This window comes from Cynocephalus volans, chromosome 14, assembly GCF_027409185.1.
Source record: "Cynocephalus volans isolate mCynVol1 chromosome 14, mCynVol1.pri, whole genome shotgun sequence".
NCBI classification, from domain to species: domain Eukaryota; kingdom Metazoa; phylum Chordata; class Mammalia; order Dermoptera; family Cynocephalidae; genus Cynocephalus; species Cynocephalus volans.
Window position 1 is genome coordinate 29,849,659 of NC_084473.1, and position 19,061 is coordinate 29,868,719.

General features: G+C 44.7%; 1 protein-coding gene across 1 annotated transcript in view; it reads right to left on the reverse strand.

The window, feature by feature from the left end:
- Positions 1–647: 647 nt before the first annotated feature.
- XDH (xanthine dehydrogenase) overlaps positions 648–19,061 on the reverse strand; it is a 73,086-nt gene continuing 54,672 nt past the window's right edge. The window contains exons 25-36 of the mRNA XM_063078064.1: positions 15,604–15,795; positions 15,257–15,402; positions 14,339–14,420; positions 13,712–13,807; positions 12,940–13,068; positions 12,209–12,283; positions 10,315–10,367; positions 8,400–8,514; positions 7,602–7,667; positions 6,072–6,260; positions 4,571–4,747; positions 648–2,904 (exon numbers count right to left, since the gene is read on the reverse strand). Coding sequence (XP_062934134.1) covers positions 2,854–2,904; positions 4,571–4,747; positions 6,072–6,260; positions 7,602–7,667; positions 8,400–8,514; positions 10,315–10,367; positions 12,209–12,283; positions 12,940–13,068; positions 13,712–13,807; positions 14,339–14,420; positions 15,257–15,402; positions 15,604–15,795 — 1,371 coding nt within the window. The 3' untranslated portion in view covers positions 648–2,853. The remainder of the gene's footprint in view (positions 2,905–4,570; positions 4,748–6,071; positions 6,261–7,601; positions 7,668–8,399; positions 8,515–10,314; positions 10,368–12,208; positions 12,284–12,939; positions 13,069–13,711; positions 13,808–14,338; positions 14,421–15,256; positions 15,403–15,603; positions 15,796–19,061) is intronic.

Here is a 19,061-nt window from a genome sequence, read left to right on the forward strand (position 1 = left end):
TGAATCCAGTTCTTGGAGAGAACTTTGAGGACCTTCGGTCTACTCTGAAATCCTAAATCAGTGCCCTAGTAACTATCCACACATGGAACTGTCAAGCCATCTAGAGAATATTGCCTCATGTTCAATCTTCTACCGCCCTCTGCAGGTTCCAATGCCATACTACAGGCAGTGTTGACTGTGTCCTTTAAGCAGTACCCAAAAGACGAGGGCACCTCACTTTATAGACTTGAGGCACTTTACAGATTAAGACAGCAAGGCTTGCAAGGCAAGGTGTCTGAGAAGGAATAATATGGTGATCTTAATTTACAAAGCACTTTCTTGTTGAATTTTCATGACCACTCTGCTCTCGCCTCTGTATCTAAGCACAGAAGGGAATTCTGAGTCATGGATCAGCCCTGAGAGCCTGTTTGGTGACAGTATCTATCCCAGAAAATCATCTGAAATGGACCTACAGGGATCTAAATTTAAGTACCAGTGTGATTTTTAAAGCTTTTCAGCTTTAACCATGCTGTAAAACTGTTACACTTCTCACTGTGTAACGGAGACACAAAAGAGATTACTCAAAGCAACGTGAATTCAATGAGAAGCTGAAGGGACTACATCTCAGCAACTCCTCTGTTAGAAGGAGAAACTGGGTACAGCCCCGATTCAAAGTTAGCCTCTGTTTTTATTGTAAAGATAAGGAAGTTTTACAAGAAAAATCAGTTGATTCATTCATTTCAAAAGGACACAAAGACATGGGCAACATGACAAAAGTTATCCATAGCTAAGTATAGGTAAAGAATGGAACATGGTAATACCATTAAAACTAACAGCATGACATTTCAAAGTATAATTAGTGAAATGTTAAGCTAATTGCACTGTGATTACTGTCTTTAATTTAAGATATAACTATTTTTTATAACAGCTAAAACAATCATTACATTCCTATAATTCTACCTATCTGTGATTATATCTTAAGTTTCCATTAACAAAAAGTTTTCCCTTCAGCAAACATTTCTCACAGTTTCCTATAGCAATTCTTTAAAAATCTCTTAACAAGATTGATATGTCAACCACCTGTTAACTCTAAACCATCAAAGTATACAATCCCATACCTAAATAGTGATTAGAGTTGATTCAATGGGCTTTTGTCTACTAGCTGTAGGCCATTGCCTCCTAGCTAAGGACTTTTATCCCATAAGTTTGTTAGCTAAAAACCCTATGCTAAGAATCAACTGAGAATCAACATTTACTTGATTAGAATTGATTAGATGGGGGCTTTTGCCCGCTAGCTGTAGGTCGTTGCCTCCTAGCTAAGGACTTTTGTCCCATAAGTTTTTTAGCTAAAGAGCCTTTTATAAAAATCAAAAGAGAATCAAGATTTCTAACCCACTACATAAAACAGCCAGCATATCTAGAATATTATGAGGAAGGGAATTTTGTGAGAAAGTGTGTGTGTGTGTATGCGTGTGCATGCATGCACGAGTGAGTGTATGTGTGCTTTCCATAGATGAAGGCTGGCTAAGATACAGAAGATACTAGCATTTGGTGTGATTATGATGATTAACAGCATTTCTCACATGCCAACCAGCTGACAGTTTCATTCATTAGTGACGTCAAGCAGTAGGTCAGCTACATCATTTCCACTTTCCTCCTTCCATGGCCAGAACCATGGACTCTGCCTGGCAGAAGATTGGGTGTTCTACACAGTGAAGGCACACAACAATGTTGCATCTCCACACAGCACCATGTTGTGATGAAATCACCTGTTGGAGCAATAGAAGGGGATGTTTGTTTTTCCTCTGTTCTCTTTATCAACCACAGGAACTTGAGGGAATCAAAGCAGAGTTCATTAGGCCCTGATATCACATAACAGTTAGGGAGCCGAGCCTTTGATAGCTGCAGACACCTTACATTAGTGGAGTTTTCAGGTCATATATTTATAGACATTTAGAGTGAGAAAAGACATTAGAGATTATTCCAGTCCAGCCCTTTCGCTTTGCAGTGAAAAGAGACATAGGAATGGGAAATGACAGTTCAAGGTCACACAGAAAATTATAGAGCTCAGATGAGAACCCAGGCTCCTGGACTCTTTTTCCTCTGACTGATCTCTCTAGCTTCATTTCTACGTGTAAGTTACTCTGGATTCAAATGAGAAATACTCATTATTAAACCTGATCTTTTTCTGAAATACACAAAAGGGAAGGGAAAGAAATCTAGCACATTGTAGGTGTTCAATAATTGAGTTGGTTGGATTTTTGTGCTATAGGGTAATCTTACTTTACGTAGCTTAACAAAATTAGATCCTATTAACCTTGAATTTGTTTCATTCTTTATTCTCTCCAATGACCCAAATGTGGCTGGAGATTTTCATTTCACCCCACTGCCTCATTGCAAAATTTGAGTATGGATATGAGGTTATAATATGTTTATTGGTTAAAGGAAAGGCTTTCTGAGAAAGGCACATGGATTTAGAATAACTTTAGTTTAAGCTTCTGGAAGTTTGTGGGAATCCTCTTTGAAGAATGTGCATTGTCAGAACTTGAGGTTATGCAGGCTGTCCAGTGACTGGGACATAGCACAAACACTCCCTAACCCTATTCCAAATGCATGATTAAAACAGACATGAAATGATCCTAATTGTATATTCACCACTTAGGTCTAACAGTTCTGAATTTGCTTATCATTATGTTTGCAAAGCATATTTTTGATCAAAATCTTCCAATGCACTCAATTTTCTTCCCACGGCCATCCTGATGAATTGCAGCTTTGTCATCCTGAGACTTTTATAGATCCGTGTTCTGCAGTACACGCTTCCCGCTCCGTAGAAGCCCCAAGGTAGCACAAGAAGACTTGCTGGGGACTTTCTCTTCAGACCCTCAGAGACCAGGGTTTACAGTTTTCCGGTGTACCAGTGACACACTAGAAAGGAACGATATAGAGTTCTCACTGCCAAGGTCTTCTGATGGTAGCCTTTCTACCCCCTCACACACATGCCACCTCCCAACATTGCCAACTACCATTCCAGGACCAAACACCACTCTGCAATCCCAACCATTGGGAATGCACCAGGGCAGGACCCCTTAATCTCCTAGTCATTCACTTGTTTTTATTGAGCACTTCCCATGTGGCCAGCACTCTATTAGGTTGTGATGGAGATACGGTGATGAACAGTGCAGAAGTGGTCCCTTCTTAGGTGGCACTCACTGTCCTTGAAAAGCATGATTGGCTCATAGACTCAGGTGCTCATGAGAAACCATCTTAGGGATTTTTAAACCACTGGTATGGTGTAACATAGAAAAGAATCTTTGTTTTAGGTCTGGAGCCTCAGAGATGCTCTTTAAATAAGTGAATTCTGCATCAGATTGTTTGCAAGGCACTAACCCTGCAAACTATGTAAGCTGACTGGGAGCTATACAGCCCCACTCCCTTCAGGGAAGTGGGGTTTGGGTAACGGTCAGTGCTGGAGGCCATGGTAGGAAGGTTCTGGGCTGTGGGAAGGCTGCTGCTGTGGGCATCTTCACTGCCTGGGAGCTCCACACACAGCTGTAGGGTCTGAGTGGTTCTCACCCTATAGCTATGGCTATTGGCAGACCCAAGGGTGGCCTCACTGGGAACCCATATGCCTCCTTCACCCTCAGTGCTCAGGCCTGGGGTGCCACATTTGCCTGCCCTGCGGTCTCTCCTGTACCCTCCCCATGCCTGGGACACTTCAGGTCCATGAGACCCACTTCACCTCTAAACCCAAAAGTCCTATCAAATTTCAAAAGGAGGAAACCCAAGCTGAGTATCAGGAAGAGCCCAGCTCTGCTAACTCAGCATAGATCGCGACTGCAAAGGCGAGTGGAGAGTTCAATGCATGCAGCAACCACTTCAGCAAACTCAGAGGCTGGGCTGGTTCTGAGACTCCAGCTGTGGGAGAAGCTGTCCTAGCATGGTCTTCTTTTGCCAGGCATTGTCCACATAAGTATCACACAGGGGCTTCTCAAAGTGATTTCGAAGACAATGAAATTCCTCTGCTACCTTCTGCTACACACACCCCTGAGGTGGTCATTGATCACCATATAACACAATCATCTGGTTTCCCAAAAGGTTACAAAGCTTTCAAGGGCACCTGTGTGCCCCCAGTATCAGCATGGCACATGGTAATTGTGGAACAAACGTGGTTGATCTCATTAATTAATTCCTCTTTTTCCCTCCATCTCCATACTACTTCACACAGTGTCTTTAACAAAGAAGGGTCCCCAAAATGCTAGTGACTGACACTAAAGAGCAGGCTCCTCGGGAGGTTTATCCATCACCCACATTTAGATGGAAAATGACAAAAATCTGTGGGTGATGACTATGCCCCACACGTTCCTCCCATCTCTAGTGTAGTCCAGCTACAAGCTGTGGCTTGAAGGGGGTTTCTCATGGTTCTCTCTCAAGTTCAGGTGCCTGCCTCACACCACACAGTCAAGGGCGGCCATTGGCACGGGACTGCCCAGTTGAGAGAGAGCTGACATCTCTCCTCTCTTCGGAACCTCCCCCTGCAGTTTGCCAGCCCGCCCCTGCCCTCCTTCCCGTGAGTGTTTGAGAGGCACCATACCAGGGTGGTGAACCTGTCCACACAGGCGTTGCGGACCTTCTCTGGGGTGGCAGGGCTGTCTAGCCGGAAGAGTTCCTTTATGTTATTATCTGTGTGCTGAGCTCGAGCAGCACGGATGGCGTCCTTGATGGCGAAGAAGATGGAGGCAGCCAGGAAGAGGGGCGGCTCCCCAACGGCCTGAATGGACAGAGCACAGGGCAGGGGATCAGGGGAGTGGCCCCAGCCACCACGTCACCGTGCAGACCCAGGAGGCCAGGCAGGGAACGCTGCACCAGGAGGGCTGGTGGTGGCAGGGAAGCCCCACCCTGCACTAACAAGCCACGTAAACTATGGCAGGAAGCATCCGTCAAAATTAATCAGGGGCTGAGAACAATCAGTCTAGTAAACGACTGGACCTCATGGGCATTTTTTTTTTTTAACTCTTGTGTAATTTTCTCTGATGACACCATGCAAATATAATGTACCATTTAAAATGATTCTACATAATTACATTTTATGAATCAAAAAACCTGACATGAATTTTAACCCTTTCCTAGGGGAATAATCTACCTGCAGCTCCGAAACCAACATTTACAGGCACCATAATTATACTTATGGCATCTGCTGGAATTATAAGCACAATGAGAAAAAAGAATTAAACACTTTCTAGCAGAGGTTGGTTTTTCTCCCCCACAGAGCACAGATCAAAGAGCACCTGTATCAGAATCACTAAGGACACTTGCTACAAATGCATGTTACAGGACCCTACTCCAGACTTACTGAATCGAAATTTCTAGGGGTGTTCCCCATGGAGGTGCATTTTTATTGTGAGCCCCAGTGATTCCAAAGAGCCAATGGCAAGGGTCACAATGTGTCCCAGACCACCCCGCACATACACACACACGGTTAGGTAAACCATGAGATGAGCAAACGTGTGTTTCACTGGTTACGCTGATTATGTTCCCTCTTAGACCTAAGACTAAATCAATCAGCTAGGTCAATTTTCAGCCATTTTTTCATATATACTGGAGAGAGAATAAATAGAGGACAGTTATTCACAATCCTCCAGACATGCTGATCAAGTCTTAAGGTCAGGTCTCGACAATGGAAGGAGGTGAAAGGGCATGTACAAGGCACTGCCCCACCTGCAATGAATATGCTGATTCTCATGGGACCTCAGTGCAGACGCCATATCTATACAATCATCTCTGAGGATCAAGCACCAGAGATGCACACCTGAGATATGGGTGCAGGCCAGGATTGGACCTGCAGAATCTGATTAAGGAATCCTGTAAGTCCACCCAAAGGAGCCAGCTTCAGACCGCACTATGGTGGTATCCTCAACCCCATTCAGGTGGTTCTCAGGCAGGACTGCCCAGTGCTCTGCTGCCCTTGCCAAGGCCGGTGCCAGGCCCTCTTCCCTCTTCAAGACAAGCCCCTTGCAGACCTGCCAGGTGGGTGGCTGAAGCCCTTCATCCCACCGTGCAGGTTGGAAGGCAGCGCAGACCCACGGCAACAGTACCTTGGACGCATAGATGGCCTTCTTGTTGGGGCAGTTGCGGAGCAGGGACACCGTGAACTCAGTGGGGATGCTGCCAAATGCGGGGATCTTGTAGGTGCTGGGCCCACGGGTGTGCAGGCTCCCCTCAGGGGAGTAATGCAGCTCCTCCAGGGAAAAGAGGCCAAGGCCCTGGACAAATGCCCCTTCCACCTGCAGGACAGATGAAGACCACAGTGACCCTGCCTCCCTCCTCCCGAAGGACAGACACTGTTTGCCACAATGGGCCCAAAGCCCCACCCACAATGGGGCCTGGAAGGAAGCTAAAACGGCCCTCTACTGCTTACCTGGCCCCTGCCCCAGCCCTGGGATGACTCATCTGGACTTCCACCAGGCTTTGGTGTTAACATGGAAGGTCAGTTTCAGAATTTGTCAGCGATTCTAAGAGGGTCACACAGTGGTAGGCGTAACTCCCCTCTAAAACCCACCTCAGTGCAGATGGAAATGTTCCTCACATATTGCCACTGGCAAAATGGTGACCCAGAGCTCAGCAGTGAGCTCACAGGAGCAACTTCTTGGATAGAAGATTCTTGACACTTAACTCCAGCCATTTTGAACTCCCAGCCCTCCCGTCCTCTGGGAGAAAGGGCCCCTGCCGTAGCTTACAGACCTCTGTGAGATCTCTAGAGCTCTCTCTTCTAGGGCACCTGCCATGCTAGAGTGGCCCACTTCTCTGCCCTCCCAGACACCCTGCTCAGAAGAGTGATGTGTGGCACTGCTGTAGCCCAGTGAGGGTTAGGGGAGAGACAGGCTGTTAATCACCTTTGGATCTACGGTGACTGGCACAGTGCCTGCTCATATAGGGGCTTCCTACAAAGTTGTTCAATGAATGAATGGACAGATTGACTAATGACTACATTTGTGGACACTCAGTAATTGCCCTTTTAAGAAATACAATTTATGTTTTCTATCAGATGCTTAATACTTGAAGTCTTGATTCCTTCTGGTTTTCTGCTGTTTCTCCCATTCTGCCTCATATCTCATATTTTCCAAAAGTGATTTTCCTTAGGCCTTCCTTTACTCCTTCTGGCCGAGCCTGTGTCTTTTGCCCCCAGGGCTCTGCACCACCCCATGTTTGATTGCATTTACTTCCTGGAGTACAAAAGCTGGTATGAGTGGAAGAAGAGTGAGGAAGCGGAAAACTCTTCTGACCTCAGACCCCACTGCCAGGGCATCGATCCCAAACGTGATCTCCATTGCACATTGTGTTCACTCTCAATGTGTGTGTTTGTGCATGTGTGTGCACACATGTGCATCCAGTTTCACCATTCATCATCTGCTCTCTGAGGTGTGAGTGCCCTTTCCAAGTTAATCCATATTAATTTGCTTCCTGCCTTGAGAGTCAGGTGAACTGCCATCAATCTAATCTCACTCTGGGACCCCAGCCTTCTTAAAAACGACTTTGGACGACATGCTGTGGCTGGTTACCCTAGGAGGGGGATGGGACACATTGGTGGCCAGGTCCATCACAATCCTGGTCACCCTGAGCCTTACCTGTCCAATATCGATTGCAGGGTTCAGACTGGAGCCAACATCCATGACGATGTCAGTGCGGAGGTTCTAAAGTGGATGGCAAAATCGAAGCAGTTTGAGAAGAAAGGGATGTTTGGAACATGATAGACAAGTGCCAGCCCAAATAGTACTTTCAGTAGCAGAAAGCTCCAGGCATGGTCAGGTAGAAGTGCTGATGTTCCCGCCATGTCTCCACTGCCATTGTCACTGCTGAAATTTGAGTTCTTAGCAGCTACATAGGGTATCTCTCCACAATTGGAAGTAACTGTGCACACATTCACGCGTGACTAGGAAGGACAGGTTCCCAGGGACAGGGGCTTCCAACCTGAGTCTGGGTAGATCATGCAAGGAAAGGGCCAACAAACCACGTTCTATGGGTTGAGTCCAGCTCACCCCCCATTTTTGCAGGGCCTGTAGACTAATTACATTATTAAATGGCTGGAAATTTTTCTAAAGAGTATTTTGTGACAAGTAAAAATTATATGAAATTCAAATTTCAGTGTCCAAAAATAACATCTTATTGGCACATAGTCACTCTCATTCTCTTACGTACTGTCTATGGCTGCTTTCACGCTACAACAGTAGAGTAGGGGAGGCAGAGGCCGTGTGTCCCACAAAGCCTGCGTACTTACTCTCTGGCCCTTTATACAACATTTACCTACCCCAATGTAAGGCATGATTTTCCCACCAGAAAGTTTGTCTCTAACCACTGCTAGTGTGACGATTCAGTTGTTTATCTTCTCTTTTCCCCTGAGTACTGAGGTTCTGCAGACTTCTTACCTTATGATCCCCTGTTAGGCAGTCAATTTCTACTTCAGAGCAAGACACCCCATAGGAGAAGTAGAGAAAGGGATTCCCTGAGTTTGTTTCAAAGCTGTAGCCAATGTTGGGTGTCCTAGGAAAGAAAAGAGAAGATACTGCACATGTAGTAAGATAAACACACCCCCTTCCCTGCACACACACACACACACAGCTTGTCCCACAAAATCTTTAAACTCTAAAGGTTTTATTTTTGTCATTCAGCTGTTCTCCAAAAATGTCCATTTGTTCTGAATATTTTGAACCTGTTCATGAAATCCAAGTCTGCCAGAGCATTTTGTCTCTTTTCTCACCTCCAGTTTGCCAGGTGCCCTTACATAATCATTCTGCACAGCTTGGCAGTGTTTGATACTGGTCTGGCCTCCACACAGTAGAAACAGAGGTGACAGATTTGTCTGAGCTCATGAAGGACATAAAAGTCACACTCCAAAGCACCTACTGAATCAGAATCTAAGGTCTTCAGAACTGAAGTTTCTGCCTGTGGTGGCTCTTGGACTGTTCACACAAGTTCATCTGCTTACGGGGCTGCTCACCTTTCTCAAGGTGAAAGTTAACAAGATCAGTATCTCATGCCAACCTAGGTGCATCTTAAAGCAGCCACCCCCTACCTACCAGCCCCTTTGAAATTTCAACAAATAATTTGAGGAGAATATCATTAGTAGAAAGGTACTCAATCCTGAGTACCTTAAATAATTCCAATTTTGCATGTCATATATGTATATGTGTTTATGTTTGTGTGTGTGTATTCACACACCCAGAGTTTATAGTACACTGTATCTATGTTATTCTACACCTTACACAGAAATAATGTCAATTGGTATGGCCAGAGTCTGCATAAAAACAAAACCAATACAGGGAAAGGACTGAGAGCTGAGGGAAAAGGGAAAAAACTTCTTTGAGAAGAAACCACCTTCTTTGCCCTCTGGCTTTACCATGTTCATCTGGGTTCACCTTTATAAAACCCTAGTTTTATGAACTCCAAAAATGTAATAGAAACTTATGAGAAAGTCCATATTAGTTGTGTTTATGTAGGTCAAATATTACATAACCCAGGGAGTATTAGCAAAACATTTCTCTGCTATATCTGCGTGTGTGTATGTGCATGTGTTCATACATTCATATAAGACATGTTAAAGCAAACATTGAACTATTTTCCAAATCTATCGATCTATGAAAGAATAGGTCCTACTTGAATTTCCCTGCGATGGCTAAAACATGACGACCGATAATAAATCTGAGCGTTTCTCTTTACAGCTTCTAAGTTAGATGAGCAGGGTCACTAGCTATTAACTCCACTACTCAATTTTAAAGTTGCAGAAGATGTGTGCTCTCTTCTAAATCTCATTGTGTTAATAAAGTTCCACTGTACTCTTCGTTTTATAAAAGACCACATGTCAGAAATTCTCCTCTCATTCTTTCAAGAGAAAGCCCCTATAAAGAAATCCAGTGCATAGCACAGAGAAACACAAAATGGGTTAGAGCAATGCCCAACTCAGAACACGAGACATTGCCAGTTCTTGCAGGATATGGCTGAGGGAGGAATGGTAGGTGATCGGTCCAGTATGTCATGATGGGGAAACAGGTTCTGAGGGAACCACTGATGTCCCCAAGTGAAACAGCACTCTTTGAGACCAGAATAAGAATGCAGGCATCTTCTGAAACAGCCGCGTGTGCTTTTGTCTCCTTGACAGATAGTCTGGTAATCACACATATCCTAGCACATCTTTAGGCTGAAATTAGTGGAAGTCCATTGAAGGGATAAGAATTTGGGAGAACTGCTCCCTCCCGACCACAGGCTGGCAGGATTCACAGCTGGAGGTCACCGGGGAGGTCAGGATGATGACACACTGAGAAGCAAGAACAGCCCCGTACTTACTTATAAAACCCAGTAGCAGACAAGCTCACTGCACTCGTGTAAGCAGCTGTGACCTGATGAGAGGAAATAGTCCATCAGGAAGGGATAGGTGTAGTTTCCAGAAATCCTGGCCACCACTAAGCTTTCATGAGCTCTTCCCCTTCATCTGGAAGCCAATCAGCTCATTTGACTTGTGACTCCCACTTTCACACCTTACCGCACATTCCCACTGCCACCACCTGCACTGGGGCCTCATTGTCCGCAGCCTGGAGCAGTGGCTGGTCTCCCTGCCTCAAGTCATCGCCGCAGCCCAGCCAGAGTGGTCACTTTAACATACCACCCTGCCCATGCCACTCCCAGACTCTAGAGCTTTCAATGACTCCCCATCATCTACAGAGCAAATGCCTGACCTCAAGGACCACAGTCTCCTCTCTGGCCTTTTATCACACCATTGCCACTCAGCCAAACTCAAGTGTTAACTCTCCCCTAACCCTTCCATGTCCCCACACCTCTGCACCTTCTTTTATGTGGTTCCTCTGTGATATCTTTCCAAGTCATTTTTCCCCCTTAATGACTAGTTCAAACTTGCCTCTCCTTGGTGATTACTTTCTACTCTGGCCATTATAAGAGCAACTCTCTGTAGTACTCATTAGATACTTAATATGTTAACATTGTGCTTTTACTTATATTTTCCTATTAATAAAGCTGTCCATAATCCTGTCTCTCTAACTATATAGTGGGTGCTTTTTGGTATCCTCAGCACTAGCACAACACTAATATTTAAGTTGTGCTTGATATAATTTCTATCATTATTACTGTCAACTACCAAGCTCTTTCCTATGTGCCAGGTGCTATTTAGCACTTTGCTTATGTCATCCTACTTAATATTCACTATGACTCTATAAGATCTATGCTATTATTATTCTTATTTTACAGATGAGAAAACTAAGGCTTAGAGAAAAAACCTTGGCCTAAGATCTGCTCTAGTCATATAATACAGTGTGTGTATTTGCTGGTGATTGTGGCTTATGTAGTGGGGTTACCTGCTTACAAAGAATATTAGATGACATAACTGGTGGTTGAGGACAAATCTCAAATCAACAGGTTAGATGCCATAAAACTGTTGTCAAGGCTGTTGTTGAAGACTCTTAAATTGCCTGACAAATCCATGCTAAAATCCAAACTACTAAACCCAAGCTATATTCACATGGAATTCATGCACACGGCACCTGTGAGTGTGGGAAGGGGAGATCGTGTGAGCACAGCATGATGAGCAGGTCTGAGAGATACAGCTTAGCTTCCTTGAATCCACGGAGGGAGGTTTATAGTCCCTGAGCTGGTTCGTGTGCGGGCAGCTTATGTGTTACTATCACGCCCAGTTCTCCACCTGAGAGAGAAGTCTTCAAGCTTCCCTCTGAGGGTTTCTGACATGCAGGCCTCTGATCCAGAAGTCAGAGAATTGGGCTCATTCTTACTATGAGTGCTTGTTCTATCACCCCTGAAGTCACAGGAATGATGGAAGCTCTTGGGTGACGTCTTCTCCCCGCTCTCTCACAGAAGGAATCTCAATGGACCCACACTGCCAGACACGCGGGGCGTGGAGCCAGGCCCAAGCAAACCAAGACATTGCAGTCAGGCATGCTCAGCAGTCACTCCGTCATTTCAGGCCCAGGGCGGCCAAAAGCCCAATTCCCACAGGCTCGTCAAGATCCTGGATCAGACAGTTTCCTCAAGTGACCTTCCTCAGCTATGAAAACTACACAGAAATGGTCCTGTGAAATCATATGAACCAACTCAAGTTCTCTGGGCCTGTGTGACTAGATCCTTATCTCCTGAGCTTGTTTGGGGTGGGGACAGTGGCCTTTCTATCAATTTCCCTTATTTGCAAAAGCGACTTGGATCAGCTCAGACTTACCCAGTCTTCCCAGGAGCCATCAGGAATCCTACTCTTGAAGGGCTCCAGCCTTTTCAGGATGGTCTGACAAGCTGCCTAAAGAAAACACAACCGACCAGACACATCAATCCCCTGCATTCTAAGGCCCAGGCAAAGCCCAAGGGCCTTGGCAAGGCCACCTCCAAGCAATGCTGTACCCAGGATGCCACTCAAACACCCTTGCCACCCTCTCAGGAATGACCAAGGCCCAAGGTGGATAGGACCTGCCAAAGGGGACACCACTGGAGAGCACTTCGTGATTCAGTTCTTAGACTAATGGGGATGAAATGCTTGAGGGATCCCCAGAGATGTGCCTTCTCTCATCAGATTCCTTATTTGGTTACATCCCTCACATGGGAGAGAAACAAGTGGGTCCAATCTGGCTGAGCCCACAATCAAATTTCAATTTCAGCCTATTGACTTGTGTCCAGTTCCAATGCCAGGGAGTATGTCTTCCCAGAAGCCCCTGCTTTCCCTGCAACACTCCCCTCTCCTGCACTCATCCTTCTGGCTTTGACAGAAGTGATTATAGTTCTTGGGCCTCTCTTTTAGCTTGGTGTTTGCAGGAACAGCATCCTCCTGGATAAGAGAGCCAAAGGCATGGCCACAGCCACACAGACTGCAAGGAACCAGTCCAGCTCCCATCCAGGAAGACTCTCCAGGCCCAAAGCCCTGGGCTGGCCCCGCTATGCTGGTGTCTGCGAGCTCCTTACATAGATGGCCTGGCCATTGATGTCGGCGCTGACAGAGGCAGCTGTGGGAGAGGTGTTGGGCACGGTGTTAGTGCTCGTCTCACTGATGTAAATCTTAGAGGTGGGGATTTTCAGAGCTCTGCTGGCCACCTGCGAAAAGAGAAGACATGACTGTCTAGGAAGGGGTTATCATGCGGCTTGGCTGCCTTCTCCTCAAGACAGGATTCAAGTCCACTGTTAAAGGCAAGAAAATAATTTTGTAAGCTCTAATACTACTGATTCTGGGATGGTCTCACATCTGGCTGAATCTGAAGCAGTACTTTATGGAGTGGTTTAGTTGGCTAACAAATTTGTAAACCTAATGGTGCCTTTTCAAGTTAACCTTGGCTTTTTAAAAAATCCAATTTGGCCAGTCCCCATGAGCCAAGCAGACGTGCTGACTCTAATCCAGCTCCATTATCCTAGCTCCACTGTGAGGAGTCTTGCGAAGCACTGGAAACTAGCTACCTTTATACACACAACATGTTCACCTTCACACACAGGGCCCTAGAATGTTGGTAATGGACATGTCCTCAGACATCCCCTGACCAATCCCTTTGTACAGATGAGGAAACTGAGGCAAAGAAAGAGAGAAGACTCGCCCAAGGCCACACGTAAATGAGCATCAGGGCAAGAGCCAGATCCTGGGGCTGCTTCTGCTTCTGGCATGTCCCACTGCCCAGTCCTCACAGCACCTTCCCTCACAATGACACTATGCTGCTGGGGAGGACGCCCACAGTCCCCGGCTGCTCACCTGGACCATCTTGGTGTGCAGGCCTTGGCCCATCTCGGTGCCCCCGTGGGTCAGCAGCACAGAGCCATCTGTGTAGACATGAACCAGGGCTCCTGCCTGGGAAAGAGAAGGATACCAGACACAGAATTCAATAGATCCTAACTCAGCTTATGGATGGGGACCAAGATATGGAGCCCAGGAGAAAGAAAGCCAACAGCAACATTTTGGATGTAAATCCCAGACAAAAATTAAAACTGTATAAATCTCATGATTTACTCATACAGCCCTCCAGTAGTCTGAAAAATGTATTTCTCTCCCTGTCTCTCATCCTCAGAGGGGAGTAGGCCAAATGTCTTTTGTCCTCCCTCTATAGGTGAAGAAACAGAACCAGAGAGGCACAGCGGCTGCCCACAGTCCTACAATCCAGAAGGTAAGAACTGGAGGCTGATCCCAGATCTCTGAGTCTCACTGCCCGTGACATATTGGACAAATAGAAATATTCAAGTTCAACTTTCATCTCAACAGCAAAGAGCTCCTCCAGGAAGCTCTGTTACCAGTGACAATGGGATTTCCCTTGTAATATTGCAACCAGGGGTGAAATGAGGCCCCAGTCCAGTGAGGATAGATAAAATTACATAAAGCAATTACCTGATTCAGAAAAGGAAGTGTAAAGCATATTCCAAACTTGGTAGGAATTATGCACAGTCCTCTCTTCTTCCAACAATTCTCCCTGAAGAAAAAGAAACATTCTCATAGAACCTTGTCCACCAAATTTATGTCAGAACAGACATATTTTCAGTCAACATCATTGTATTAAATTGGAACAGGGCATCCGTGGAGCTGCCCATGTCATCGTTGTCATAGCTGAGTTGTGCCTCAAACACAACTCAGTTATGTGTATTTTGCAGACAAAAATGAGAAAGGTAAGAATTTGGTTTCTGGGTCCTCCAGTGCAGCTGCTGCAGAACCCACCCTGGGAGTCCTGACTCTCTCCTCTTCCCTAAATGGAATTCATGTTGGGTGAGAGGGCCCTGGTGACCTTGGACTGTCACCGACCCAGGGTGGGACTGTGGCTCGCCGGTGGTAATGAAGCCTTCTCTGTACTTTATATTCAGTTATCTGAGTAACTCTGTGAGGAAGACAGAGCCATCATAATGACATCCACTTGGCAGGTGACAAAACTGAAGCCCAGGAAGATGGTGTGACTGCCAGGATCACATTTACAGATTGGTATCAGAGGCAGGCATATAACTGCAGTGTTCTTAGTCCTGGGCCAGTGCTCTCTGTAACACAGTGTGCCCAGAAGGCACACAAATGTGTAAAGATGAACCACGACTGATGGGCTATGGCCCTGGGTGCAGATTGTGAGCCCATCTGCCCCCAGGCTGAAGATCATTACAAGATCTTAAAGAGATGGCTAGGAATGGGTTTGCACTCAGCAGCCTCATAAGTTATCCATCTTATCCATCAAATTGTTAGCTTCTTATTTTGTGTTCAGCAGAAAGGCTGTAGAATGAGGGATCCCAGAGAAGACCAGAACATGGGACTCCCTCTGCCGGCACTTACCTGTTGAACTTGTCAACCTCACTCTTCCGAGCATGATACTGAGAGGTCTCTAGGCATTCATCCCAGCACTTGAGCAAGTTGAACCCCTCAAGCTTCTGGTTGAAATGTGTCAGGTCTCCTTCTTTGTACATGTTTCTCCTCCGCACCTTACCAAGGAGAGAGACACTGAGGACTTGTCAGTAGCAAGAGACTGGGGTGGAGGGCACAACCTAAAGTTAAGCTTCCAGCCCCCCTCAGCAGCACCTGCCCATCCTCTCCCCACATAGAAGATGCCCAAGATTCAAAGCCACTCTCCCCCCAAAGTAGGCTAACCCACTCTGACCTGTGCCACCAACATCCCAGCTTACTTCCTCTGCGGGCAGCCCACAGGTCACTGCGACCTCGCTCATCCAATACTCAGCAATGAGCATCCCCTGGGGCCCCCCAAAGCCCCGGAAGGCTGTGTTGGAGGGCAGGTTGGTCTTGCACAGTCGCCCAGTGCCCCGGATGTTGGGGATTTTATAGCAGTTGTCCATGTGGAATAGAGCTCGTTCCATTATCTGAAGCACAGGAAACCAAAATGGGACAGAACGGTGTGTTGATTTCACTGGCTCCTCAAACAAAAACTCAGAAGGCTGCGCCTGTGTTTGCCTGTCCCAGCCTCACTGTCAACTGTTCTTCAGGCCAAGCTATTTCTTCCCCAGGATATTGCAACAGTGTCCTTCCTGCACCTTATCCACCTATTAACATCCTCATCCAGCTCCTCCATGGGGAAGCCCTCCCCAGACCCTCTAGTTGAAACTAATCACCTGCCTTTTTAAAACAGAGTTGATTTTATTAATTCACTGTAAATGAATTTTTATTCCTACTAAAGTTGTACTGCAAAGAGTTTATAGAGTCCAATACTTCTGAGTTGTGCTATGAAAAACAGCATCCTTCCACCTTCCTTTCTACCATTCTCTAGGAGCAACCACTTGCAGTCTTCATAGCTAATTATCAACCAGCCATTTAGATTAATTTCTCCATCTCTAACTAGTGTGCTTATATTGCTATATTTTGACTTTTCAGTTTTAGACTTTTCTATTGTCTCTCCACCATGGAAAAGGGAGATTTAGTTTCTGCCCAGCTCCCTTTCCCCACACACAGCAGCTTCCTATCCCCATATAGTTGTATTTTGATCTGATCAACAGTCAATTTAATATTATAATTCTGTAAACATTGCTCACAGATAAACCATGTAGTTACTCTATGATTACTTCTCTTTTTCTTGATAACACTTTTTCACTCTAGAGTTAATAATTGTCTTTATTTTTTCATTTGCTTCATTTTTCTATGCATGTATTATGAGGTCAACTTAAAGTCTTCTCCAGTTCTAAAAATCTGCTCTCACTATGTCCAAGCACATTAGATTTTCTATCAGTTTTATCTTTTTGAAGAAATCAGTTCTGGAGCCAACTGGCCTATTCCAATTTAATTGGCTACCACTAGGCCTTCTGTCCAGCTGTTATGTTGGGATTTTCCCTCAAAGTCATCCCAGTTGATTCCCTTTACCTCTCTCTGTATTGAATCTCCTGTTCCTGGATCTTATGTCTAAATTTCACAATGATATAACTCAGCATAGGTCTATTTCCCTTCATTGTGCTGCCTTAGATGGGCTCTTTTAATCTCAAAATATATGTCCACATATGTCCATCAGTTTGGGGGAAATTCTTGAATTATTTCTTGATAGTTTCCTCCCCTCTACTTTTTCCATTCTTTCTTTATGAAACCTCTATTATTTGGACCTCCTGGACTGGTCCTCGAATTTTCTTGTATTTTCTCTCCTATTATTCCACATTTTTCTCTTTAGGGGAGATTCCTCAAGTTGTTTTCATTTTTATTTTATTTATTTTAGTTCAGTTTTAGTTTATTTTCACATGTATAATCTCTCTTTTCCACAAGTTGCTTTACATGTTTTTGATTATTTCAGTTTTAGATATTCTAGACCATTTTTCTAATGTTTCAGTTAATTCCACATTTGCTTTCCCTTAGCAGCTTCTCAATTTGTACTTCTATTTCTTTTTCCTTCTTTTGTTATCTATATCCCCCATCATATGCATACTTCTTGAGAGCAGAAACAAGGTCATATTCTTCTTTATGTAGCCACCCTAGACACTCAATCAATATTTGCTGTATTGAATTAAAATTTTTAAATCTTGTAAGATCTTTGGCGACTGTATGTTTTTCAACCTGATTTTTCCCATAACATCATGAGAAAACTAGAACTATTTCTTTTTTGAACAGTTTTAACACTGGATTTGAAGTGTGAAGTTTCCTAATTGAGCCAATTAGCCCCCAGCAGAGAGAAGTGGGATCCTGAGGGGGTAATGGGGAATTTCTGCTTTCCCTGAAATGTTTAACTTTTTTTAAAAAATAAGAATTAATACATACGTAATTAGTATGGTTATATAATTAAGATTTTAAAAACCTGAAAAGGAAATACCACCAAGGTAAATTTGTTGTATCTCACAATTGATTTTATTTCATCCAAGGCTTCTATCCCCCAAATATTTTTCTAAATGATTCAATATTTCAAGTTCTTTGCCAAAGCTGTAACCACAATAATGAGGAGTATATAACGCCCACTTCTGGTCTTACCCTGGTCATGTACAATGTGATTGGAGGAGCATCAAATGAGACGAAATATGAAAGCACATGATAACTACATTTGGCATTATTCAGGTTCCATCCTGGAAGAAACCTAACACTAATGTACAGTATAGGGACTTTCACTTCCACACTCCCACTGAGTACCACTAAAAACTTTGGGCACTATATATATTTATCTAAAATCAATAACAACAACATAGAAATAGTCTGAAGGATGGAGAAAAAGGCAGACCTGCTAGGGAACTTGGGACCCAAGGAATGACATGACGGTGAGTTCCAGGGGGTTTCTTTTTGCCTCATATATCCCAGGAGCTGGCAATCTAAAAATGGCAATGATCACAGAGGCCAAAAAAACTCACTCTATCCCCCAAATACTGTTCTCTCTAGCCAAAGGACCAGGAAAGGGGCAGTCTAGTAAAACTGAAACTTTTAGACGATAACTGCTCAACATCAGCCAAACACCACAGAAAAAACTGTGGCTCTATTCCTACCCACACCCGCAAAAGCTCCGTGGGAGTCTAGGCTTCCACATTCATGAGACAGTAATGAGGTGCCCTAACACTTTTGCAGGGGTGGTATCAGAGAAAGCCAGGAAGGGAGCTGAACTTTCATCCTTGATGACCAGTAATAAGGCCCTACCTACACCCTGTAGAGTCACTGGAGAGCAAATGACACACCACATTTCCTCCCTTCCCTTCTGGGTGGTGTCAGAAGCCTAGTGAAGAATCGGGACCTTCACCATAGCCCAGTGGTAAAGAGGCTATGCCCACCATGATGTCCACGGAGAATATATGAATCTACATCTCCCACTTCCACCCAGCCCAGGTGTCAACAAAGGACGGGTGGGAAATCAAGACTTCTACCTTCACCTAGCACAACCTCCATTACCTGCTGTGGGAGCAGTGTCAGAAAGAACCAATTAAAATAGAAGATTTAAATAAGATCCACAGTCTCAGAACATCATCATCATCATCATCAATTGCGTATTAATGTTGAATTTCTTCAGGTTTTGATGAAAAATCACTTGTTACGCCAAGTGACAGGAAGATCTCAAACTGAATGGTAAAAGATACTTAATAGATGCCAATGCTGACATTACAAAGATGTTAACTATCTAACAACGGTTTAAATACAGCCATGATAAAAATGCTTCCATGCTCATTTATGAACACACTTG